The sequence below is a fragment of the Alnus glutinosa genome, chromosome 2 (assembly GCF_958979055.1).
Source record: "Alnus glutinosa chromosome 2, dhAlnGlut1.1, whole genome shotgun sequence".
Taxonomy (NCBI): Eukaryota; Viridiplantae; Streptophyta; class Magnoliopsida; order Fagales; family Betulaceae; genus Alnus; species Alnus glutinosa.
In genome coordinates this window covers 36,327,943-36,349,992 of record NC_084887.1, presented here as the reverse complement: position 1 = coordinate 36,349,992, position 22,050 = coordinate 36,327,943, and the positions used below count along the sequence as shown (strand labels likewise).

Genomic DNA, 22,050 nt, shown 5'->3' with positions numbered 1-22,050 from the left:
AAACACACGGTCCAACTACATAAATTCAATGTGTCCTGTTTTTTCTCTCGTTAATCTTTACTTTTCACTAAAATTTGTATAGTCTTAATAATCCCCAACAGTATTTATAATAGTAATAATAATAATATGATAAAAAAAAAAAAAAAAACCGAAGATTACAAATTATAAATATGCAGTAATCATTCTCATCTTTAAATGAATATAAAAATTAATTAGATTCTTTTGAGAACAAGAACATTGTTGTTTTACTTATTTAAGTCAGATACAAATCATGACTTTATAATCCTCAATAAGAGGGCACTTTCCCTTGCTTTTTTATTCGTAACCGTTTGGGAGAAGAAGGGGCAAAGGGTTGGAAGGAAAGGAATTAAAATGGAAAATGAGATCAACTTCGTAAAGAAAAACTTTAGTAAATGAGAAAATATAGAGGTCGGGGAGGTGGACTATTATCAAATGCTATATAATGAGAGTGATGACTTTTACGATGTGTTATGCTTAATGAGCCATTGAAATGTGGATTGTCCTTTTTTTCTTTTTCTTTTTTGGACATTATTAGACATGGACTCACTGTTACACCAAATAGAGAGGATCATTGTCCAACATTTTAGTAGCAAAAAGATAAGGAGATAACGTCAACTGACCCAAAACCTGTTGACAACTGACTAGATCGGTCCAAATCGAGTCAACTTGATCTGTCCTGACCTGGTTGGGAGTGGCTCAGATTGGTTCCACCCAAACCGGCTCACAAAAACGATCAGACCAAACTAGATCGAACTTGTGGTTCATTCCTAATTAGTACACGGGTTCAATTTATTTCAAAATTAGATGTGATCGGGTCAAACGGACCTATTATGATGAACGGGTCCGTTTTAATCAAACCACATGGTCCGAACTGGTCAATGGAAGAGAGAAAAAAGGGGGAAGGCAACTGTACATTAACTGGCTACTATATGATTACAGACACGATCCACTTAGAATCACTCCCAAGTCTTCACAGAATAATAATATGCGTCCACAGTAAACAAAAAATGAAAAGAAAAAGGTAAATACCAGCATCATTTGTCAATCAAATACTTGAAAGTCCAAACTAGATAGAACAACAAACAAGTCGGCACTAATTTCTGCAGAAATCATATTACAATGGTTCCATTCATTTAGCACTGATGTTGCAATCTACAAAGCAAGGAAGGGGCATTGCTTTCGGGCGTGCTCTGGTATCAGTTTGGACAGAAGCTCCAGAGTTGCTCCTTTCAGCTCTACAGGTGAGATGTACAACATTGAAAATACATGGTATTGGCCAGATCAGTTCATGCATGCAAGTTATAAGTAGGAAAAGAGAAAGAGAATAATCCAACCAAAATAAATAAATAAATAAATAAGAGAGAGAATAACCTTGCGGTTTGAAGTTGAAGAGAGGTGGCAAGGGGCGTCCATTAGGGAGACGGGTGCTCGGATCACGAAGTTCATTGAAAAATGGGTGGACGCAGGCCTCTAACTGCAAAAGACATATAACAGTTGATCATTGGATTGACGATGATAAGGCAGTAGCAGAGAATTGGTTATTCCATGGAAATGATCATTTATGTTGTTTTTTATTTCCTCGGGCCATTAATGTTGTTATTTCTTTAGTAACTGGCAATAAGTGCATTTCACTTTACATAGCATTCAAACAAGTAAATGATGTGGATATAGGATCATAACTTAAAATCTAAGAAACAAAGGAATTATTCACAATGGGGCAACAAGAAGGATATCAATTTTTATTGTTCATTCAGAGGTTTTTTGGTCAAGAAACAACAGCTGTAAACATGAGTAGAAACCACACCCACAGGTTTTGACAAGGCAAGCCATATTAACAGTATAAAGGAAATTTCCACACAGTGAATTGAATGGCTGATAGAAATAATTAATCTAACCCTTCACTTGCATCACGACATAAGGAGGATCAAATGGAGATACTTACAGCAGTGCACCTTAGATTAGGAGAGTACTGAAGAAGTCTCGAAACAAGATCTACTGCTTCTGGGGGCATACGCTTGTGGAATATCTGTGTGCAAAAGAAGACAAGACCAGATAAATCTGCAAGTATCATGTAGAAAACGTCTTGAGCAGAAAATGTAGACCATGGAAGCCAGGGGGATTCACCTTATGCCAGGGGTGAGCCTTGATTTGTGGGAACTTAAACTCTGTATAGTTTGGATTCATACATTTGATTTCCTCACGAGTTGGGGTACCAAGCACCTATTTTACGAAAAGCTTCTTCAATCATGTTTGATTTACGAAAGACAATCAATCAAAACTTAAGTTCATCTAATGATGGAAATGTTCTCTCTCACACAAAAGGCTAAGGAGATCATCTTACCTTAATAATTTCAACAAGCTGATCAACTCCACTTTCACCTGGAAAGAGAGGCTAAAAGTTTTGGGAAGGCCCAAAGAAAAAAGAGAACAGCAATATTCACAATCATTTCCTGCTATACATTAAGTGAATCCAAGAAAGAAAGTACCCAGCTAAAAAGAAAAAATTTATGCTTTGTGGAGAACCTGTCCAAGCAGTAGCTCAGCGAGAACACAACCCACAGACCAGATGTCAATTGCAGTTGTGTATTCAGTTGCCCCAAATATGAGTTCAGGTGCTCGATAATAACGAGAACAAATATATGATATATTTGGCTCGCCTTTTACCTGTTCCAGATGATAAATAAAGAAGCAACAGATGCATAAGGAGGTTGAGGTAATCAAATCAGAGCTCATAAAATTAAGGCCCAACCTGAGGGAATACCATTGACATCATGGGGCAAAACTTATAGAAGAAGAAAGAAAAAAGATACACTCAAACAAGTCTTAAAGGCTAGACCATGCATAATTGCAAATGAAATCCAGAAATTCACATCTGTAATCCATGGTTCTGTATCCACCCATCCATTTTTATCATTCTAAGAACTAAAAGGTCTAAAAAATAAATTTGTAAGGAGAAAGGCAAGGAAAAGAAGAAGAAGAAGTTAGGGGATGATATTATACCATAATTTTTCAAGGTTCCTTAGTAAATTTCGGTTCACTATCTCTGAACCTTGATGAAAAAAAAACCGATACTTTGAACTCACCAAAGACAGGTATTAATATCTCGTTTTATTCCTCATTTAGTTTCCTAGCAAAGACCACATAGGGAAAGTCTCGGACTCTCTCTGTTGGTATCTATCAGGAGAGTAATGTTACACATACTCCCACTTTTCCACGCCCTTAGGTGTCTTTTAAAACCACAATTGGATTAAAATCTAATAAAGATCCATATCAAAGCCAATGGTGGTTTTAAAAGTCACCTAAAGGTGTAAAGAAATGGGTGTGGAGAAGTGGGAGTGTGTGTAGCATAACTCCTATCAGGAAGTACTTACAGAGCTAACTAGGCTCAATCTATTAGCTTCTTGATAAAGATGCAAATATCAACCACCTCAAGTTATCTTACTACATTCTAATATCTTCAAATACAAGAACTGACAACTGAAAAATAGATCTTGCCATTCTCACAAGAACCATGCAACTAAACGTTATCTATGCATATGACATTAGGAAGTCAAGAGACAAAGCAAAAAAATACTACCAGAACTTTTGCACTTCCAAAGTCGCATAGCTTGACCTGGTGAGTATGAGGATTAACCTGTAACAAGAAATTGTATTGGTAATAGGATCCAATTTTATTAAGGAAAAATCCCTAATATCCCTAATTTTCAAATACAAACCAGTAGATTCTGTGGCTTAATGTCCCTGTGGCACACACCTATGCCTCCATGAATATATGCCAAAGCTCTACATATCTGCCAAAATCCAAGAGGTGTGTTATATATCACAGTATAGCCGCTATATGCAAACAGGATATTCTGGTGATCAAGAACTAGTCCCCTAATATAGCAATAATACATATAAGAGAATGTTATCCACTGCCATTATATCACATTTATTTCTTGGAAGAAGGTTCTGTTTCCAATATCAACAGTATCTGTAAGGTGATCTAAAATAGCTATGAGAAGAAAAAGTTGTTTTTTAAGTTATACCCAAATGGGTATGCTCATAATGAGGAAGTGTTGTTCTTTCACCTATTTCTCTTTAAAAAACAATCATGTCTTCATCAACAATGTGCAAAATGGATACTAATATGCGCCATTTATATTAAGATGCACATTCTTGGGAGGAAGCCAGTATTTATCTCACTTCTTATTTGAACAGGAGGTGAATTTGTTATTCATGATGGTCAGTGTCAAGTCAAATTCCACTGATTTTTCCCTAGTTGAACAAAAAATGTAATTGAAGAGCATCTAGAAAAACTAAATTGAAAAAATATTTAGAGTTTTTTTAGTAGTGTTCATTGATAAAACAATTCAGAGATGGAACTAGAAACTAAATTTTTGCCTTTTTGGGGGGCGATACTGCCCTGAAATTTTGTGGGGGCCATCACTAATAAAGTAAAAGGGGGGTGGGGAGGGGGGTCTGTCCCTGAAACAATTCAACCAAGAAAAAAATGGATTTTACGAATTTAAAATTTTAACTTTTGACTCTCATTTTTGTTGATATTTCTCAACTTGTTCCCAAAGGCTTCTTTTTCTATTACACACCCCCCCCCCCCCCCAAAAAAAAAAAAAAAAAAAAAACCTCTTACTAAGTAACTTCTTAGCTTACTTGCACTGGATAATCAAAAATCCGCTAAAATAGTCTATTACCAAGTATAACCAAGTTAACACATCCAAAACAACAACATTCTTACACAAAAAGGAAAGGAAAAATATGGCAGCATAAGTAACCTGATATGTGTAGAGTTTGACATATATCATGGGCATCCGCTGATTTGCCTTGCTGTAGTGCTTGGCTACACGATATACAGTCTCAGGTACATATTCAAGCACCAAATTGAGATAGAGCTCATCTTTGTCCGTGGTTGAGAAGAAGCAGTGTTTGAGTGACACAACATTAGGGTGATCAAGAAGGCGCATCGTTTGCAACTCACGGTTCTTATATCTCTTATCCTGCAATACCTTCTTGATTGCAACAGTTTCTCCAGTTTCTAGACACTTGGCCTGGAAAATAGAATGTTTAAGGTTTCAAATGATTATCAGTAATCCCTATCAAAAAGGCTACAAAAAAATCAGCTATCAATATATATAACTTATGAATTGCAATTAAAGTATCACCTGAAACACAATACCAAATGAACCCTGTCCAACAACGCGCTCTGCCATGTAACTTATGGTCTGCAGTACACATCAGAAAAATTAAAGCTAAAGGGCTTAACCAAGTCAAATGGAAGGTTAAAGTAACTCATCAAATTCAACAAATTTATCAGTGTATGTGGTTTACCTCATGATGTACTATTTAGCTAGCAATGGAAAAACATTTTCCAAGGAGATGAACATGAAATTAAAAAAAAATAAATAAAAAAAAAAGGAAAAAAAAAAACCTTTTGTGTGTATGTGTGTGAGAGTGAAAAAGAATAGTAGTATCTGAAGAGTGGAATGTATTCATATCTAGTGGTGTACATGCTAAAAGCTCACATATGATACAAAAGATGAAAGGCTAAAACTCAGAAGCCCTATCATATGATCCAAAAGATAAAAGGCTGAAACTCAGAAGCCCAACTCCAGAAAACCCGTTGCTAGATTTGTATAAATATATTTTTTTGATAAATAAGAAAAACTTTATTAAAAAAAGCGAAAAACGCCCCTAAGTATACATGAAGTATACACAGGAACGACCAAGCTAGCCCACAGAAGAAAACCCACAAGGATTTACGCACTCACAACACCCAAAGTCCCCATAAAACCCAAAATCCAGACGAAACCCCCATAAAACCCAAACTACAAAAGAAGCCCCCACCCAAAAACCTGAAAAAAAAACCCCAAAACCCTAAACCCGAAATACAAGCAAACCCAAAATACATAGGGAAAAACCCATGAAAAACAACCCTCAAAAGATCCCAAGCAAAAACCAAAAACCCGAGGAACGACCCACAAACCAACCCAAGCATACAACTCTACAACATAAGGTCATTTCCTTTGCTATGCCTAGCGGAAGGTTTAGCGTCGCCATAGTTGATAGAGCTATGCAGATTCAGAAGCTCCCTCTTGCCTTTAGACTTTTGGTGCGATATCATCTTGTCACGCTGAAATTCTTCTTCCATGACATCCCGAATTGCCAACGCCTCCTCCCCAAAAGCACCCTCTGACGCCCAATCCAAAGGCAAAAGATCCCAAAGATCAACGTCCTCCTCCCAAACCACAATCTCCCCGTTATGATCAAAACCGATCAGCCAATTCCGAGATTGGGAGAATTCATTACCCTCAATGGGTGAAGAATTGTAAAAATATATATTCCAGAGTTTACAATGAATCCCTATAACCTATTGCATCAAATCAGCAATTTCTACCTACGATATCTCAATGCCCACAATTATTGACGTCATTTCCTTTTTGGATTTAGTTTTCAAGTTAAAGACATGGAGCTTCATGGCCTCTCACAACCAACTTCTCAATTTTTTTTTAGTGATTTATTTAGCGGAGGTATATGTAATGTTATTGTTAAGGAGATTGACACTATTGGAAGTCTCTCAGTGAGACCATAATACAGCATGTTAGGACAACAGTCAACCCAAAAGCTTAAGCCTATGGGTTTGGACAAAACTATGTTATATTAATCACTCACACTTATAGTATCTTTTCAATGTGGGACTTTATCCTTTTACACTCACACATGTATACTTAACAATCGCCCCCTCGCATGTGAGTCCATCACCACATTGTTACACTCCCCCTCAAACGGATTTTTATATCAATCTTATGGGCCGTCTCCAAGATCACTTGGGTGCTATATGAGTTTGTTTGTGCCATGCACCTTTGCCATCACTCCAAGGACTCTCGTTTGTACCCGTACCATGAATCTTTACCCTTTACTCTAGAAACCCTTGTTTATGCTCGCACTTTGTACCTTTGTCCCTACTCCAGAGATCCATGTTTGCGCCCATGCCATGAACCTTTGCCTCTTATTCCAAGAACCCTTGTTCATGCCTGCACCTTACACCTTTGTCCCTACTCCAGGGATCCTTGTCCATGCTTGTGCCATTCCACCATAGCATACACTATTATCAGCTCTGATACCACTTGTTAGGAAGATTGACACTATGAAGAATCTTTCAGTGAAACTATAATAATAGCATGTTGGGACACTACTCAACCCAAAAGCTTAAGCCCTATGAGTTTGGACCCAACTATACTATATTAACCACTCACACTCATGACATCTTTCCACCATGGGACTCAATTTTTTACACCCAAATGTATATACTTAACCATTCTCTCTGCAGTCCACAACTTAACTAGAGCTGATGCAATTACAAATAGTGTTTCACATGTCTACCTGTTTGGGTTGACCATTTCGACCACCAATCGTAGTTACAATAATGTGTCCAGTTTCAGTTCCATTTCCATCGACCACTGTTGCTTCCATTTCCTACCACACAGAAACCATCAATAAAGAAAAGACATGGACAATATAACAAAAACCGACTATACAATGACAAAAAGTCATCCAGATATATTTGAGAAGCCAACCTTTTCAACTTTTTCATCCCTGATCTTCATTTCATTTATTTCCTCTGGGAGCTTATCAACAATCATTGCCTCGCCGGCAGGTTTTCCGACGGCTGAAGCAGGAGCCACACTGGCAGGAGCTATGCCGGCAGAAGCCATAAATATTGAAGAGATATAGAGGCGAGATGTATGCAGTTTCTTAGAAAACACAATCCATGTCAACAAGTGAAAGCTTTATAACCTGAGAAAAGGTGAAAATATCACACAACTCTGACACAGCAATGGTACATACTACTCATTGAGATATGAAGAGAAGCTCATAAACTGAGCAATAGTGTGGCATCATGGAAACCCCATAGCAACTAAACACACATTGCCATAACTAACTTATCACAAAACATTTAACTTGAGAAACATAATATACTTACCAAGAGTGCGTTAATTCTGAGCATCAAAATCGGGTATTAAGATAAGCTCACATTTTAATATCAGTGCCCTAGAAATAAGCAGAAACTCTTTAATATATATAACATCATGTCCTTAACCTAGCCACATTGTATTTGTAAGCTGCATAGATTTCAAAGAAGCATGCAGATGTACACTATCATAAAGTTTTTATTTGATTAAACACAATCACATTCTCCATTTCATATCGTACATTCATAGATTTTGGTCTAACTATTTACATGCCAATAGATTGATAACATAGATTCCTACAACCCCAACAATACCCCAATACTTATTTTTCCCCTTCTAAATCCAACATATAATAAAAGGCATTTTTCTGAACTTTTCTCAGCAACCAAATAAAGCACTAAGTCAGCCACATCCCTAATCTTATGCAATTCAATATAAATTTAGAAACTTGCCAAAACCTCAAAATTCCGAATCTGTAACCACCAAAATCAGCTCAAGTCAAAACAAAAGGCAGTGACAGCTAATTCGTAACCTCAAACTGAAAAAAAAAAAAAAATAGAAAAAGAAAAAGAAAGAAGAAGACCTTCTTCTTTGTGCATAACAAAGAGACCTAAAAACTCCACTTGTTTGCTCAGAAAATGTAAATATACGAAAACAAAAACCTTCGAAATCGTAACCTTCTCAACTCCACTGAACCAAGCCTAAAGCAACCGCTAATCTTAGCTTAGCTCGGCTCCCCCATTTTCCAGAAATCAAAACAACCATAAAACGTAAAAACAAAAAATCTCCCTACTTCTCTTTTTGTCTCTTTTCTTGGAAACCAAACAGGAATTTAAGAAGAAGCACAGAAGTATATCTACCTGTGCTGCGAAGTGTGAAGCTGTAAATCCCTCACATTTTGCAATTTCTTCGATCCAAACACACAGCGAGAGATTTTCTTGTAAAATAAAAGAAAAAGTCTTCGAAGTTTCAGAGGAGTTTCTTACGGGTTTGACACTTTGACTGAGAGTAAGCGAGAGAGACTCTTCTTTGGATGCTCTGTGTAACTCTGATTCTGACCCGGTAGACCGGAACCCAACGGGCATTTATCAATTTTAGTTAAGAGTCAGTTTTCACGTCCAAACTTTGGACTCTGGTTTGACACGTGGGAGCAAGTGGTTGGGTGAGTTAGAGACTGACGTCATGGTCTTCACCGGCTTCGGAGACCAGGAAATGATAGCATGCATCTAAGGCCTTTTGCTCTGCGGAACAAATTTGGGCTTCACAGATTGAATTTCCTTTTTGTTTTAGATTGGGCTGGAAATGGCCATGGGCATCCCATTAGGTGTCATCCTGTGTTGCCTTCGATCCCACTCAAACGAGGATAAGGAGTTTCATTATATTGGATTGTGATTCCGTGCAATATTGCATAGGCTATAATAGTTTTAATTTGAGCTATTTATTTAAATCGACGGTCCAAAATCTGCCATGTTATCTACAATGTGAAAGCAATTTGCATATTGTTTTAAACATGCAAATTTTTAATTGGCATATGAACAGTCCAAAATTTGTCATGTCATCTACCATGTGCAAAAAAAAAACAAAAAAAATGGCATATCGTTTTTAGCCACCTCTCCACATCCATTGTCATCTCTCCATTTGCTCATCCATCACCTTCTGACTACTGTTTAATTCATATTTTGCCACCTTCATCGTCAACTCGTCGCACAAGGTGGTTGAACAACATTTGGGGTGGTTAACTACCCATTTTGGCCATTAGAGGGAGGACATACACCTTTAAAAACTAATTGGGGGAGGTCGATCAACGGGTGGTTCGGCCATTCTGCACAACAAGACGACAATGAAAAAGGTGACATGATAGGAGCTTGACGATGGTAAAGAGGTGGCAAAGGATCAGATGGAGAGGCCGTAGTAAGCGAAGAAGTGACTAAAACTGAAAATGAGATGCAATTTTTTTATTTTATTTTTATTTTTTCATATCAGAGATGATGCCATAGATTTTAAAATTATTGAATATTACACATGATCTCAATTCCATTTCATTGATCTAATCATAATAGAAGTAGTTTTTACATAGGGTTTAGTGGTTTACAGGAGAACCTAACTATCAAACTTAGCAATAATCAAGAAAACTATTGTTCAAGTGTCAAATTTAGTATCTACTAATTATCAAATCTTATGAGAGGGTGTAATTAAGTATGGTTATATATATTTTTTGAATTGTAAAAAATAAAAAGAAAAAGGAAAGGTAGGAGGTTGGTGGCACACCCTACCCAAGGTCTTAAGAATATAAATATATATATATATATATATATATATAAAGGTACTAAATCCTGTCACCTAAACTAAAGATATTTTGTTGTGTTAAGGAAGGAAAGAAAAGGATTGATAAGTATCGATCAGTTCATTATGGTAAACCTGGGACCGGATGCCATTAGAAAGAAAAGAAAAGCTCCTAAATTCGATCTCTTTGTTAATGGTTACCCGAGTGGATAGATCGACTTGGCCTCAGCGCCAGAAAGTAATAAGAAAAAGTGGGAGCTGGGGACAAGAAAAAGAAAAGAACCCATATCGCAGAAATTGCTGTTTTTGATGCCTCTATGATGTGCACCCATTGAATTAAGCAATGTGCATGCATGCATGTCTGAAAAAAACAATAGACTAGAAAAGTAGCTTTTAATTTGCTTATATATATATGCTACAAAGTTGTTCTAGTTTGAATGAATTATTCCCAGTAAACCAGCCTTGAGGAATGAAGAACAACAAGGATCTAACCGTTATTAAAATACTCATGGATAGTACTGAGGATTCAAGTACGAGAATCTTTTATACAGATTTCTAAAAACTCTGCACTAAATTCAACCGTGCATGCATGTGATGCAGACTGAACAGAGAAAAGGGAAAAAGAAAAAGGAATAAGGGAAACACCTCCTGATGGTGATCGATTAATTTAATTTATCTTTTGCGGTCTCAAAAAGCAACAATTTTCAAAGCAACCGGAGCAAATGAAGGATCGAAGAAGACAAACCCTTTGTAGATTGTTATTAGAACCCTCGGATTACAATATTAATACGTACTGACATTAAGATTAAGGGAGCCATGGGAAATAGTTTCGATGTTTAGGTTAGTAGTAGGGAGTATGAAGAAATAGTAATGGATGCTAATAATTAAGATAAATCGTTTGGGTGATTAACTATTAGATTTGTTTTCCTACATGCACGTGGGCCCTAAATATTAAATGGTTGATCTTAAAAAAAATTATTAAAGTTGTGTAAAAGTTGTATAAGAGTTGTGAAAGAAACATTATGCTCAGGTCTGTCTTTTTCTAAGCCTTAATAATAAACGCTCTTCTAATCGTCTGCCACGTGTCATCTTTATATTGGTGGCGCATTTCAACAGAATATATTGTTAAAATATTAATTAAATAATTAACTTATCAGTTTAAGCTTTTGAGATAAATAAATAATTTGACATGGTATTAGAGCCAAAGATTTTGATTTCGATTATTGATTTCGTCATTTACCTTTCATCTCAATTAAATATTTCACGTGCTGGGCCTCACCTGTTAAAAATAGAGTTTGGGATCCGGCTTGTGTGCTATAGTTAAAACTACAGCACACATGCTGTTAAAAAATGAAGGGTTGAGATTTAATCTCTCGCTACTATCTTCCTTCTTTCCACTTTCATTTTTTTTGTTCCCCTTGGCTCAAGTCTACTCCCTTTTCTATTGTAAAAGAATTCTCGCTACTCTCTCCCTTCTCTCATTTTCTCTTATTCCCATTCACCCATCTCAACTCATAATCTTCTTTCTCTTCCTCCCTTGATTCTCAGCGTACCATCAGCTCACTCTTCTTCTCTACCTCTCAATTTCTACTCTTCCCTCTCTCTTTCTTTCTTCTATGTGTTTTCTTCAACATTTCTTTCCACTCTGTTTCTCTCTCTAAATTTTTCTCCTAAATTATTTGATATAATTGATTGAGAAATCTAGAAGAGAAAAATCCCATGTTCAGTTCAAAAGAAAACAAAACCCAATATTGGTAAAAGAATTTCATAATGAAACCTGCAATAACCGACCAAAAGAATAAGACAACCAATGAAGTGAAGGAGTTGTGCAATAAAGTTACCCAGACGAAGATAGTCAATTCGACAAATTTCGAATCTAAACCACACAGAATTTTGTCCAAATACTCCAAACCCCATGTAGCCCATTCCCAAATGCCTAATCTTGAAAAAAAGGAAAAAAAAATTAATTAGATTGCGCCAAATTTGTGCCAAAATACGAACCCAAAACAACGCTTTCCCTCTGCAATCCTCAAGTTTTGAAGCTCTCTCACATGTGTAATTCATCACTCCACAAAAAGGAGAGAAATGTCGAAGAAAACACAAATAAGAAAGAAAGAGAGAGGTAAGAGCATAAATTGAGAGGACGAGAAGAGGAATAGGTTATGGTGTACACTAAGAATGAAGGGAGGAAGATGAAGAAGACCATGAGTTGAGTGGGTGAATGTGAAACCGATAAATCCAGAGAAGGGAGAGAGTAGCGAGAAGTTTTTGCTGAAGATGTTTACAGTAGAAAAAGGGAGTGTTACGTTGAAGTAGATTTGAGCTAAGAGAAAAAAAAAATGAGAAAATAGCGAGAGATTAGATTAAATCTCAACCCTTCATTTTTTAACAGCATGTATGCTGTAGTTAAAACTACAGCACACAAGCCGGATCCTAGAGTTTGAACCCACACGTGAGTGAGAGTGTTAAAGTATTAATTAAATGATTAAATTTACCTATTCCTATCAGTTTAAACTTTTATGATAAATGGTAATTCAACATATACCATATTCCATGCCGTGAAATGCAAGGAGCCCAAAAAAAAATAAAAAACCATTTTTTGGGTCTATTTGCAACATGCCTTATTTATATCGGGCAAGAGGGCCTCAAACCAATGGGCCTCCATTATGTTTGGCCTTAGATATGTAGGTCCACTAGAACCAAAGACAGATCAATTTGGTAAGATTAAAAGGGCGTCACTTGTTAATTGACATATATTATTTGAGTATGTGATCCTTACATGTATTTTTAACATTATTAACAAAGCATATGTGACATTTATCCTTAGAAACATGTAATTCTTACATACATTTCAAAAATACACGTAATAATCATATTTCTAAAAACAAATGTCAATTTAATAAACCTTTCTTCCCGTTTGATCAATTTAGAAAGAAAAAAAAATTTGTTCTTTATCTAAATCAAATCGTAATCCAAACGTTGTGAGTTGGAAGTCAAACTCACATGTCTAACAGAGTGTATATAATTGGAGTTTTTATGACAAGGAACATTGAATTTGTTCCTCAAGATTTTAATTTTATTTAATGGGGTGCATATTATCCCCCTTAAGGTCATCAGTGGAGTGCTAATAACATGGCGTGATCAATGTAACTTTGATGTCACGGATTAGCACCCTATTTTCAAACATTGCGTCTTCTGTGAGTAATGCTGCTTCCGGTCGTTTTCTGCATTTTACTCGATCTCTACATACTTTATCTGGACAAAAGTAATATCAATAATTGTATTGAAAGCTTGATACTCTCTATCTCTTGTAGAGTACTTCTAGAACAACTTCTTCTTTTCTCTTCTCTTTTTCTTCTTCTTAATTCCGATCCTCCTCTTTTTTTCTTTTTTTTTTTATGTTTTAATTTATTTTTTTCAATATGGGAGAGGGGAAAGGTAAAATGTAGAGTTCAAGAACTTAATTAATTAAGAAAGTGTTTGGCCGGCCTGTAATTTAAAAAAAGGCACAGTTTTAATTTGACGGCCGAATCGCGATTTTACTGAACGCTTAATTTTTTTTTTTTTTTAAATAATGTCTTTATTCGGTTCATTTTAAAATCGTTATTTTTTCAAATCGTATATTTTTGAAACGGTTAATTATATATACCAAAGGTGAAGAGAATTGACCCCAAAAGTAGCGCGCCTCTTCCTTATGTTAACACTGTAGAGAGGCCAATCCCTAAAGCCATGGCATGATGTATGGGCAACTAATTTAACGGTTTTCTTTAATAAAAGATGATATAACAAGAATCGCATGTAACCATCCACTTTCACAAAAAAAATAAATAAAAATAGAAATTGAGAATTCCAACAGAGGAATATTAAGGATGCCCCCACATCAAGATCTTTTGATGTCATTCACAAGGTTTATTCCAAGATTTTGCCTTGTCCCTTGCCGCTTTTAATGGCTTTTTTAATTAAGCATACTTTGATTCGTTTTTCTGGGCCATTGTGTGCTTGAATTTTCTTTCTTTTCCTATTTTCAGAGGCCACATGCATGATCAACATTCGAGAGTCAATGTAATGATTTATAGGGTGATCAGATCGATAGATATTGCTATAACTTTAAGCAGTATTGGAGTGCCTGATTTTAGGATTTTAAGAGCTTTAATTTAGGGCATTATAAAGATCGGCTAATGACTCATGGTTTATGTATGCATGACGTTGGGTGACGCTTGGGAAAATTTTGTTCCCGCGTGCTGACGTGCATGCAAGCCAACTAGAATCTATGACAAACTGTATTGTACGGATATGCATGTATTTTTTTATTTTTTTTTTCTTTCTTTCTTGTTTTTATGTATGAATATGCATGCATCTTAAATTTTAAAGTCAGATGAAAACGTGTCAACATATACAAAAATCTCATCAGGTATATATCATACCTGTTTGGCCACGTGAAGTTATACCCAGTCCATTAATCAACCGAGCCAAGAACAACGACATGGTACCACATTCAATCTTCTCTTTTGGCACGTCAATAATTATTTCCATGATTCCGACAAAGGCAGAACCACTTCTAGGCTTGAGGGCACTAGTACTCGATCCTTCCAAAAAAATTTAGTAGTGCCCCGAAATTTGAAAAATTCCTTTAGGTTTTTTTTTTTTTTTTCCCTCTCTTAAAATTCTAATTCCGCCCTTGATTCCTAGCACGAAAAAATTGCATATAGAAGAAGTGGGATGTAGGGAACATTTCAATAGGGAAGTCTCTAATAAAGGCGTAATACATAGTAGACGGTTATGAAAAAATCTGTTATAAAAAGTGGTGTATATTATGTAAAATGAGACTTTTGTCACTTTTTTTTGCACACTGTTCTAAGTTTCTAACAATACTAATTAAATCCTATTAATCTAATCGTTTTTTCTACAAAAAAAAAAAAGAGAGATATCTAAGTTATACAACTAAAGAGATGTATTCATTGATAAGAAAAAAAATTGTGAACAGTTATTAGATTGATGATAAAATAGAATTATAGACCTTAAGCAGTGACCCGATTGATGATAAAGAAAATGAATTTTTGGTTAAGTTGTCCATGCCTTAATGACATTAAAGGGGATTAATCAAAATGTATTGAGTCTGACTCAATTCTCATCTTGGAGTCCTAAACAAATTTAAATGGTTAATTGTTAGTAAAAGGTGGTTTGGATATTGTTCATTTTTAATTAATTTCATGGTTTCGAAAACTAATATGACTTGGTAGGTTTCCATTATTTTCTTTATAGATTAAGACTTTTTGTCTTCTAGATGAAGATATTGTGTATTTGTTCGAAAATAATTATTTTTGAGCTAAACTCTTTCTGACCATACCTTCTCATCATTATGGAGGGTATGGTTTGCATTTTTTTAATTAATTTAAATGGTTTCCATTTTTTATAAATCAAAAGTTAGGCAGTCAAGCCCATTATATTTCATATTATGCTGCACCAATTTAGCTCTCATTTCAAAATGGGTTCCATCAAAATCATAACAACGCACTAAGCTCCTGTGCCGATGTCCATGACAGCTTATTTTACAGTAAATTTCATTCTGAATCTATTAGTTCTTCCACTTTTGTGGCGACTTGACTCCCGTCACAAAATAATCATTTTCATAGGTCACCCCCTCTAATATTTGAACGCGTGACTTGATGTCTAATATTAATGTTGGATATCTAATTAATACACCAAAAAGCTTAAGATCCGACGGAACCTGAAAAATCAGGCCCTTAAACCTCTTATGTACTAGGCTAACTCAATTTAACGCTCGTATCCCAAATTGAGCCCCCACCAAAATCATATGAGAAAGAAATTATATATATATATATATCGCCCAGAAAGTGATGGGCCAAACACCAGAGTCCGGATCCTTTCGAAGTAAAATCATAAACACGGCGAAAACATGGTGGCCTTGATCAAAGTTCGAGATGCACTCGGGGGTTTGGAGATTTAAAGCATACTATATATTTTATTTTATTTTAAAGCATACTATATATATTATTATAATGATAGAATACGAGACTAGCGCAACGATGGTTTGAAATGAAATTTCATATGAACGTGGTGTTTAATTTATATAGATTAATTCTTTATGTGTAAGCGGCATGCGCATATATGCGTTTTTGTAAAATACAAATAAGTCTTAAATTTAATTGTATATTAAGTCATAAAGTCATAAATATATACAAAAGATATATGCCAAAAGTCATAAGCAATCTGACACAAGAGTATAAGAGTAAAAATTTGTGAGATGGGGTTAGAAACTATATATTTTGAGTATCAAAAGTGGTACTTTTTGGGAGCGTTTTAAAAAAAGTTTGGAGTTGCCTAAGACCTTCGAGATTGATCCTTGGTCCACCACAGATGCTACGTACACTTGCAATGTTTTTACAATTTATTCACACGTGTCGGCGCGTGATTAGAGTCACATCAACCGCTACTTTTTTTTTAACACTTTTTAATTATATTACGATGATGATTTTGAACAAATTGTAAAAGAGTTATAAGTCAACCATTTTTCATTGTACCAAATGTTCTAATTGGCTGGTCATTTAATTAGTTCCTTTTTAATATGTTTGTTTTCAGATAAACTTGGCAGTCCAGCAAAGTAACAAAGCGTGGGATCTAATAAAAAAAGAATAAAAGAATTTTGTTGCTAAATATTAAACTGTATAGCTCATGCCTGTACAGTGACACAAGCCTTTCTACTTATAAGTACAGAAGCCACTTATCTTCTTAATTCATAAATTTTCCTTAAGCTCTCTCTCTCTCTCTCTCTCGAAAATGAATAGGGTTAATCAGAAAGGCCTTAGAATATCGATCATCGTTTTTATTGCATTTTCTGTGTGGTCTTCAAGCTTTGGAACTTGCCGTGCTAGAGAAGGCAGGCAGTGGAGGCAGAGCAAGGCTGGGCCTGTAAGGAAACCAAAGGGTTATGGTGGTAGCTACCATCTAGGCCGTAGTATGTTGAACTCAGGCGCCTCATCCACCTTTAATGTATTAGACTATGGTGCTAAAGGTGATGGACATGCCGATGACACAAAGGTGATCTTATAATTAATTAAATAAAGAGTTTCCATGCTTTGCTAGCTCCATGGTTCAATATTATTATGTTAGTTATTATACTATACTATTCTATATTTAGAGTCCTTTTGGTCAGGGTCGGCTCTGCGATTTCATAAGCCAAAAGCTTACTTCTAAACAAAATTGCAAAAATTTGTCTCGTTTGAGAGTCCATTTTTTTAAAGTGGTCGTGATAGGCGGTTTGAAAATGTGAAAAAAAAAAAAAAATCTACATTTTCAAATCATATGTAAGAAAGTGCATTTTTAGAAACACACGATTTTTAAACTCAAACTGCGATTTTAAAAGTCAAATTACGATTTTAATTACCAAATACTTATGGGTCTATTTGAGATTATGTTAGGAAATAGAGCTTTTATATCTCGGAAAAGCTTTTGAGAAAAAGCTTTCTTTTCAAGCTTTTCCAAAAAATGCTTTTTGGCATTTTTAGAGCAAAAATGTACTTTTTGAATCTTTTACCAAACAAACTCATTTTATTGCACAACTTTTTATGTACTAAAATTACTTTTTAAGCTTCATATGTAATGTAATTTCAAACAGGTTCTAACTGCATTTTAAAAATTCATATTTTAAAATTGCACACTTTAAAATCGTAAACCCAAACGTACAATACCTTAGTCATTGATGTCCCTCAACATTACTAATCCATTCAGTTCTCTTATAATTAAGGCGCAAATTAAGCAAAGCTGATCTCTAGCTTATAATGCAAGGCAGGCATTCGAAGCAGCGTGGGCAGCAGCTTGCAAGGTGGAGGCATCAACAATAGTTGTTCCATCTGGGTCTGTCTTTCTTGTCTCACCGGTTTCTTTTTCTGGGCCTAGTTGTGAGCCAAACATTGTGTTTCAGGTAATTTACATATTATCCATATATATATATATATATATATATATATATATAAACTAAACTTTATCCTATTATTAAATTCAGCCATTCCATCCCAAGACTTTTTGAAACAAACCTAGCCAAATTTTTCCACGTGATATTTTCTTCTTCTTCTTCTCATTAGCGTAGAGGAAAAGCTAGCAACATCTTAATCACTTACGGGCGAAAAAGTGTTCACATATGTTATAATATTAATTAAATGATTAAATTTATTATTTTTTATTATTTAAACTTTTAAGATTAATGGTGATTTCCCATTAAATTAAACTTTTAACAATACATTATTTATAAATTGTCCAAAATTAACTATTTTTTATGAGATATGATTATGCAGTTGGATGGCAAAATCATAGCCCCCACAAGCTCTAAATCGTGGGGGTCAGGTCTTTTACAATGGCTAGAATTTACGAAGCTTCAAGGGATTACAATCAAAGGCAAAGGCATCATTGACGGACAAGGCTCAATCTGGTGGGAGGACTCGGTAAGTCTTCCCTTCATGTCAAGTCAAACAAGGCTTGCTTTTTTTCCAAGTTTAATTGTCGTTTAAACATGCAGCCGTTACTATTCTAAATTCTAATTCTACCTTTGATAAAAATCTTGTGCAGGGGAAAATGCCAAGCACGAAACCAACGGTAATAATTATTAACCTTCCCGGCCTGTCCCGTAATTCATGAGCGGATATTATAACTTTTATTAAAATTACTAACAAATTTGCGTGGCAGTATTTTAATGTTAAGCAAAAATTAAACAATAAAATTAAAGATCGATGAGATATATGCTTCCTCAAGTGTTAACAAATGGCTATATATAGACCTAAAACAAACCGAATTAATTACTATACTAATCCACCCAAAAGAAATAAGTACAACATTCAGAGAAGCTTCAGTGTTCTTACGTTGGGTGCTGATTTGGTATATATGAAGGCCCTTAGGTTTTATGGAAGTAAAGACGTGACAGTCAATGGCATAACAATTCAAAACAGCCCTCAGACCCACCTCAAGTTCGACAGCTGCACAAGCGTTCAGGTTTACGGTGTTCATGTTTCATCTCCTGGTGACACCCGCAACACAGATGGAATCCACCTACAAAACTCCCAAGATGTCGTCATTTACAGCACCAACCTTGCATGTGGTAATACCAAAAATCTAGCTCACCTTTCTTAGTTAAATTTTAACTAAATATTCCTTCTTCTTTTTTAGTTACTTATTTTTCTAAAACACCTATATCTCACTTTATATTTTAACTATTTACTTTTATTATTCTATTTAAATATTTTTTTTATTTTTTTCTTTTCAAATTGTAGCTATTTTACTAGACAAAAAATATTGTTTATCGCTTTGGTCAGTGCTATAGTAGTTAACAAATTTGATTAGTATTATAATCAACAATAATTTTGAGCAAGCAAGATGCACTACTTTTTTTTCTTTTCTTTTTTTTGATATTTTCTGTTTCGTGATTAGCCAAATTAACATTTGACTAGTCGGATGCGAGTGTTTGGCCTTTTAACCAAAATAACAAAGAAGGAAATTAGCTGACAAAAAATAATAAAAGCAAGAAAATACTTGAGGCTAGAAAAAGCCAAAAAACTAAAAACCAAAAAAGCAACTTGAACTTATAAATTAATCAAGTGGAATTTATTTTACTAATTAAAAATAGATTATATATATATATAGGACTTGGATATCAGCCAATAGAGATCATCTTTTGTTGTTACGTAATTAGTGGATATATATTGACAATAATGTATCTTATATTCTTATATATATCCACATCACCTGTCATAATCAGGAAAGTATACAATTCCACCGTTTGAATCACATCATCAAGGTCGAACTAATTAATAGTGAAAATATCTAGGCTAGATATTGCAATAATTAATAATGTTTGGGCAACATTAATTAGAGCTCTTCATATGTATACTTCGGTTTTTTTTTGCCCTCCAGGAATGTAATAACAATTGTGAGGAAAATTAAGAGTAATAAACAAAATAAAAAGAATTAACCAATTAAGTGCATGCATGAGATGGATCGATATGAACTCTCCTACTCCATTATGCAGGAGATGACTGCGTGTCCATACAAACTGGATGCTCAAATGTATACATACACAATGTCAATTGTGGACCTGGACATGGAATCAGCATCGGAGGACTTGGGAAGGCTAACACTAAAGCTTGCGTTTCAAACGTCACCGTCCGAGACGTCACAATGACCAATACTTTGACTGGTGTCAGAATCAAGACTTGGCAGGTAAAGACACCCTCTTCTTTTTGAGTCATTTTGATCCAAGGGAGGGAAAGAGATAGAGAGATTCAAATAAATCATTTTGGTAACAATTTTATTGTTTGGCCGGATTGCTGCGAATTGCAATTCTCGGACAGTAGATATAAAATAATTCTCATGAATCTACTTGTTCAAATAAGTTTAAGTTGCCCATTCGCTTACCTGTCTGGGCACGTGCATCTCATAATAGCTCTTACACATTAGCTATCCGAATTGTTAGCAATCAACGTAAAAAATCGTTGAAAAACAGGATCCTTAGAATCCTCTACAATCTCCTGCTCGAAGTGCAACGAATAATTGTAGGGGGCTGAGACAGATGAAGCTCGCCTATCCGAGCATCTCGAGCAAAGAAGCATATACTGTCTGAACACTCATTCGGACAAGTAGGCACCCTACTCAGACAAAAGAGCCTATACTTGAGCAAAAGAGTCTTACTGGGAGCCTTTCGTGCATGAGAAATTGAAAGATTCTAATGAAAAAATTGTAAAGATTTCAATTGCAGGGATCCCTATAAGTGGTTTTCAACTTATTGTATAACCCATTAATGTACTTATCAAGCACTTTTTTTTTTTTTTTTTTAATTATTATTATTATTTGCAAAAGCCATAATTTTAAACCCGTGGCATTCCATAAGCTAGCACACTGCAAGACCAAGACACCTATGGGACTAACACTAGTGTAACTTGTTTTCCGTTGCAGGGAGGGTCAGGGTCAGTACAAGGAATAAAGTTCTCAAACATTCAAGTTTCTGAAGTGGAAACTCCAATAATGATTGACCAATTCTACTGTGATGAGAGCAAATGCCCGAACAAAACCTCAGCTGTGGCAGTCTCAGGCGTAGACTACGTAAATATACGAGGAACCTTCACTGTAAAACCTGTACATTTTGCATGCAGCGACACCATGCCATGCACTGATGTCTCTCTAGCTACCATCGAGCTTGAAGCAGCTCATGAACAAAGCCATCTCTCAGCTGACCCTTTATGCTGGGAGGCATATGGAGACCTAAAAACTACAACTGTTCCTCCATTAATTGACTGTTTGCAGACCGCCAAGCCATCAACCACCGGACATTCTATTAATCTTGATTCTTGCTGAGCTTCGCCTTAATTATTGGGATAGATCAATATATACCATTCTTTATGGATGGTGTGGGTCTTATTAGATCCTGTCTTTTTTCTTTTTTCTTTTTTTTTTTTTCTTGGGATAGATACCATATCTATATATATATATATAGATAATTATATATATCAATGTGAATATATATATATATAATTATATATATATATCAATGTGAAGGTTGTGACCCCTTTCCCCTCATGAGATCGATATTATTGACTATGTCCTTCCATTTTGGTAAGTCATCTCAAGATTCTCCCAAGATTGAACCATGAAATGGAAAATCTCACAGGCTAATAATTGATTTTGGAAATGTTAGAATATTAACTAAATGTTTAAATAATCACTATCTTATCGGTTTAAGTTTTCAAAACAAGTATTGATTTAACATGTCCGTCAT

The 22,050-nt window shown here is 35.2% G+C and overlaps 2 protein-coding genes across 3 annotated transcripts; one reads left to right on the top strand and one right to left on the bottom strand.

Moving 5' to 3' along the window:
- Positions 1 to 915: 915 nt before the first annotated feature.
- On the bottom strand, positions 916 to 9,059 carry LOC133859862 (shaggy-related protein kinase epsilon). Of its 2 annotated transcripts, XM_062295418.1 has the most exons (14): positions 8,849 to 9,059; positions 8,000 to 8,067; positions 7,593 to 7,812; positions 7,399 to 7,491; positions 5,181 to 5,240; positions 4,794 to 5,066; positions 3,738 to 3,812; positions 3,599 to 3,655; positions 2,545 to 2,685; positions 2,363 to 2,413; positions 2,146 to 2,241; positions 1,964 to 2,047; positions 1,393 to 1,495; positions 916 to 1,256 (listed from the first exon to the last, which is right to left on the bottom strand). In XM_062295418.1, the coding sequence occupies exons 3-14, from the start codon at positions 7,728 to 7,730 to the stop codon at positions 1,174 to 1,176; spliced, it is 1,254 nt and encodes a 417-aa protein (XP_062151402.1). In that variant the 5' UTR covers positions 7,731 to 7,812; positions 8,000 to 8,067; positions 8,849 to 9,059; the 3' UTR covers positions 916 to 1,173. The 2 variants fall into 2 exon arrangements, with proteins under 2 accessions (XP_062151402.1, XP_062151401.1); XM_062295417.1 differs by lacking the exon at positions 8,000 to 8,067.
- A 7,981-nt stretch (positions 9,060 to 17,040) lies between these two features.
- Positions 17,041 to 21,895, top strand: LOC133859860 (polygalacturonase At1g48100-like). Its single transcript, XM_062295414.1, has 7 exons — positions 17,041 to 17,330; positions 18,082 to 18,213; positions 18,584 to 18,730; positions 18,855 to 18,881; positions 19,173 to 19,380; positions 20,308 to 20,498; positions 21,231 to 21,895. Exons 1-7 carry the CDS (start codon positions 17,070 to 17,072, stop codon positions 21,627 to 21,629), a joined length of 1,365 nt encoding a protein of 454 aa, XP_062151398.1. The 5' UTR covers positions 17,041 to 17,069; the 3' UTR covers positions 21,630 to 21,895.
- Positions 21,896 to 22,050: the final 155 nt, after the last annotated feature.